At 48.9% G+C, this 4600-nt stretch overlaps 1 protein-coding gene across 1 annotated transcript in view; it reads left to right on the top strand.

The window, feature by feature from the left end:
- The window catches only part of ADAM12 (ADAM metallopeptidase domain 12), a 298271-nt gene extending 294543 nt beyond the window's left edge, over positions 1–3728 (top strand). The window contains exon 24 of the mRNA XM_023533770.1: positions 870–3728. Coding sequence (XP_023389538.1) covers positions 870–930 — 61 coding nt within the window. The 3' untranslated portion in view covers positions 931–3728. The remainder of the gene's footprint in view (positions 1–869) is intronic.
- Positions 3729–4600: the final 872 nt, after the last annotated feature.

The following is a 4600-nucleotide window of genomic DNA, read 5'->3' as shown; positions in this document are numbered from 1 at the left end:
TGACCTCGTTACAGCTTTGGGGAAACACGCTCGGCCTGCGAGAGCGCGCTGCGTAATAAATCTCAGAGACAGCGCCGGACAGAGGGCGAGGACAGTGGTCTGGTGCAGAAAAAGCACAGAGCATCCTGATGACATCATCGCGGTTCGTATGCGGGTCGTGAAGTGAACTTTTCTTGTTCAAAAGAAAAAGCTCTGCTTCGCAGGGCCAGGACCAGGAGACGGCCCTCAAGCAGTGGCCGGCCTCATCTCTGCCGGTGGCTGACGCCAGGGCCAGCCGGGTTTGGTCTTGTCCTGGAAGGAGAAGAACGCTCTGCACATTCACTTTTGAGGGGCCCCCCGTGCCCGGCTTTGCTCCCCGGAACTGCACTGCCCACCGCAGCAGCCACAGGCACGTGTGGCTGGTAAAAACGAGATATGCTGTCTGTGCAGATACACACAGGAGTCTGAAGACCTCGTACTCAAAAACGTCAACTCTCAATAACTTTTTCACGTCGAACTATGACCACTCTCGATGTATTGGGTTAGATGAAATTTATTCCTGAAGTCAGTTTCATCTATTTCCGTTTTACTGTTTCCATGGGGCTACTAGAAGACGTTAAATCTCACCTGCCCCCGCTTCCCGCCCCCACCCCGTCACGGTTCTGGTAGGCTCCGTGGGTGGATGGGAGGGACGGCTTTGGGGAGGGCGCCCCTAGTGGCCAGACGTCAGGCCACCGAGAATCCCGCCCGTGTCCCCTCGGCCCCCAGCGTGAAGGGACCTGGTCCTGGAGGTGCCGCGGAGTGCAGGAAAAGCCGTCCCAGGCATCCGCACCCACAGGTACCGCTCTCGAGGCCTCTAACTGCGGTTCTGTTTTCTCCCCTGGATGCAGAGCCGCCCCCGAATGTCCGCGCCCAGGGCCCAGGGCCACCCACGTCGCCTACGCTAAGTGAGAAGAAAGCCGACGCTTTTCAGCAGTGAAGACAGAAGTTTGCACTATCTTTCAACTCCAGGTGGAGTTATTTTTTGTACCAACTCCTAGAATTTTTCTAATGTTTAAAACACCATTATTTTAAGAACTCTGAGCTGCTGCCGTCGGTGCTGTGCTGTGCTATGGTGCTCTGTGTACTCGCTCAGGTACTTGTAAATTATTAATTTATGCAGAACGCTTGTTACGGTGCAGTGCGCTGTGTGGGTGTTTTACCATCACTGAGTTTCCCATGGAAGGAAGGCTTCTTGTGCTTCTGATAGCTTAGTGAACTTGAAATAGCATACTATGTGGGATTCTGGACAGGATGTTTACTTTTCGATCGAGGCTTTATTGGAGAGAAGGCCCCCAACTACCTAGGGCTGTGGTTACGGTACCAGACACAGCTCAAGAGACCCCAGGGAGAACCTTGACTTATTTTCCGGGACCCCTCATCTCAGGCCAGGAGCCTCTGGTCCAGACTGTGCTTGGCCTTCAGGGCGACCCTGGGCCCTGTCACAGCGGACAGGCTGGCCCACCAGGGGCTACACCGTGAAGCTCCAGGATAGCAGAGAAGGGTCTGGCTTACGGTCGGGAAGCTTGGAAGAGAACCTGGGTTTCAGAAAAGAATTGTAAGGCGTGGCTACACCAGGATAGAGACCGGAACACGAGGCTGGGCAGCAACTTCACCTTGAGCTTGCCAGCCGTGAGCGTATTTGGAGAGCAGGCGAAAAAAGCCTGCCTTATAGAAACACCAAGGTCCTCTTTCCCCGGCTGCCCTTTACGGAGTGCTGGCATCGGCACCTCGTTTTCATTGGGAAGGGTGCTGATTCCGCACGCGCGCTACTGCCCAGGCGCTGCAAACCTGCCCGGGCTGTTTGGGGCTAAGCAAATCACCACCTCATCTTCTCCGCTTTAATGCAATGATCCTGTGTGCAGACAGAGAGCTGAGGCTTTCCATGGGACCGTAACCATTTTCAGATGTTTACCAGGAACCAGATCTGGAGAATCAATTCTGTAGATAAAAGTCTCCCTTTATCGCAAGATTCAACTTATTATCAATTAGCGGAATCCCTATGCTTGCAAAAGCTGCCACCAAACGGAATGCTCTCTTCCCTGGTACCAGCTACGTCTGCTGTCCTTATTGGTTAGTGCACATTGGACAAAGAGCCATAAGTGTAGCTAGTAAGTTCTTTGGGGGCATCCCATTTTCCCAGCTTGGCTGCAGGAATTTTTAAAAGGTGTTTTTAGCATAAAGTTCGAATCTGTTACACACTTGCAACCTACCTGTTGGGCGTCGCAGACTGTGATAATCAACTTACTGATCCTAAATGTTCACGAAATGCCGTCTTAAGCATGGGCTCCTTCAAATGTCTGACTGGAGAGCCATTTTCACAAGCAGGTCTTAAAGACACTTATCTCTAATGGCATGAAAATGACAAAACACAAGAGAAATGCCATTATGTCTCTGTCTTCTGATGGGGTCACGTGTGACTAGTTTTTACATTAGAAGGTTATTGCCAGCAGTTCCATAATTCACTCTGTTTTATGACAAAGACTTCGTCTGGGTTCAGGTCGATGGTTTTTCTATGCCTTGAAGCAGAGAGACAAAACGTACCAAGAAGAACCTTGGTTTACTGTCCAGAAAACAAGACTGCATTTGACTGTCCCTGTGTTCCCCACCACACCCGGGCGACGGCCTTCAGGGTCATGGATAAACTAAGTAAGCCCACCTCACAAACACACACGAAAGGGGATCCAGCTCTAATACATTCCAACTCGTATAGCATGCATCTGTTTATTATGCAATTATTAACTCTTTAAAAGCGCAAAGCCACGTCAGAGAATGTCACTGTCTGTGAGCACGTACAGAATGACTGTGATCACTGTTACACATGGTAATTGTATTAAGGCCAAAACATATACTGTTGAAAAGTTTACAGAATTTTTATGGTGCATTGTGTGGGTACTGTCTTTGCAGATGCCCAAATCCTTAGACCTGGCATTTTAGCCCCTTCCTTCCCATTGCGGGGAAGAGGATGTGAACTCTTTTCTCGTCTGTCCTTAGCTAGAATTCCTGTGCTCCTATTTCAGAGAACCAGGAATAGTTGGATATTAAAGGAGGTTAATGCTGTGATCTCACCCATGTCATCGATGGCCACTTAAAGGCTGCAGCTGATGACACATTCCTATCTCTACAGTACTAATTGCTTTCATAGAGCCATGCAATGTATTTCTGGGTAAGAACATATTTAATACTAATATCCCCTTAAAATACACAGACCATATTAAAGGAACAAGATGCAGTATTTATCAAATGAAGTATATTTAGCAATAACTTTCATATTCATATAACTTAAGAGAGGACCAATAGCCAGGTTTTGGGGGGAAGAGATTCCTCTTTTTATATCCTCACAGATGATGGAAACAAAAATCAATACTCATATTTCAATGGCAGCCTATTTTTAATATTGTTTAAAATTGTATAGGCCTGAATAATAGAGTTGAATTGAGTTTATATGGCTGTCACCGAGAAAGCCAATGTGTTTAGACACAAAGTAGGCCCTGAAGGTCATCACTTCTTTGTCTTATTAGAGTTATAGGTTTTATGACCCCACTTTACTGGGATGTATATGGCTAATCTTCCAGGCATTCTATTTAAAACTATCTCCTGAAATTTTTTGTAACAGTTTGTTTTCCTGACACATGGAATCAGATGTGTAGCAACCAAGAGAAACAATGCATAACATTTTCCATTGTCAAAATATGCACACAGAGGTTACACTTCCCAGTGTGAATTTTTCCAACTTACACACATGTGGGGTGACATCACAGAAACCACAAAAGCAACAAATTAAACTACATGAGAATAAAAACTCCTGACTAGTCTCCGAGGGGACATTTTCATGCCTTCTTAACTTTATGAGGAATTCTCAGGCTGAAACCAGAGGCCATTGTTCTCTGGCACACCAATAAGCACATCCGTGTAACCCCAGAAAGAAAACAGCTAAAACTCCGACCTGTGTCAGACTGTTCCCAGAGCCTATGATCTTCCCTGGTGCTAGAGAGCCCGGTGCCGGGCCAGCTGGGATGCCCGAGCCCCTGCCTGCCATCTCTCGATCACGTTTACTGAGCGCTCTGAGCCAATGAGACCTGAACACTGAACGGGCATGGTGCCTGGGCAGCTGGGCGCGATGGTTCTCCGCGACCTCGCCCCTTTGCAGTCTTTCCTCGTGAGGCTATTGCATTTCAAACGTTTGCTGTGGGGGGCTCCCCTGGGTGTTCTAGGAGCAGGAAGCCCAGGGCGGACTTGGCCTAGAGACCCTTCCCCACTGCTATCAAAACGACCCCAGGCAAACTCAAGTGACCCAGACAACAGTACCCCAACCCTGCCTAGAAGTTTCCCAATGCCAAGGCTGCCCCCAGGTGTGACTCTCAGGCTGTGGCTTTCGCACACTGTGGCTGGTTAGTGGGGGACATTGCAGGTACCATCTTTTCTGCTCCCCAACATAGAGGCCGGCCCTAGGCTGCCACCGTTACTCATCACGACTCTTGCGCAGGCCCGCACATCCATCTGGTCACAGGAAGCCAAAGCTAATGCATCTATTTGCCTGTCTAGCAGCCAGACACAAGCGCCTTTCCCAAGCCTATGCCGG

The sequence above is a fragment of the Pteropus vampyrus genome, unplaced genomic scaffold, assembly GCF_000151845.1.
Source record: "Pteropus vampyrus isolate Shadow unplaced genomic scaffold, Pvam_2.0 Scaffold111, whole genome shotgun sequence".
NCBI classification, from domain to species: domain Eukaryota; kingdom Metazoa; phylum Chordata; class Mammalia; order Chiroptera; family Pteropodidae; genus Pteropus; species Pteropus vampyrus.
The sequence above is the reverse complement of the archived record's forward strand: the minus strand, read 5'-3'. Positions and strand labels throughout refer to the sequence as shown.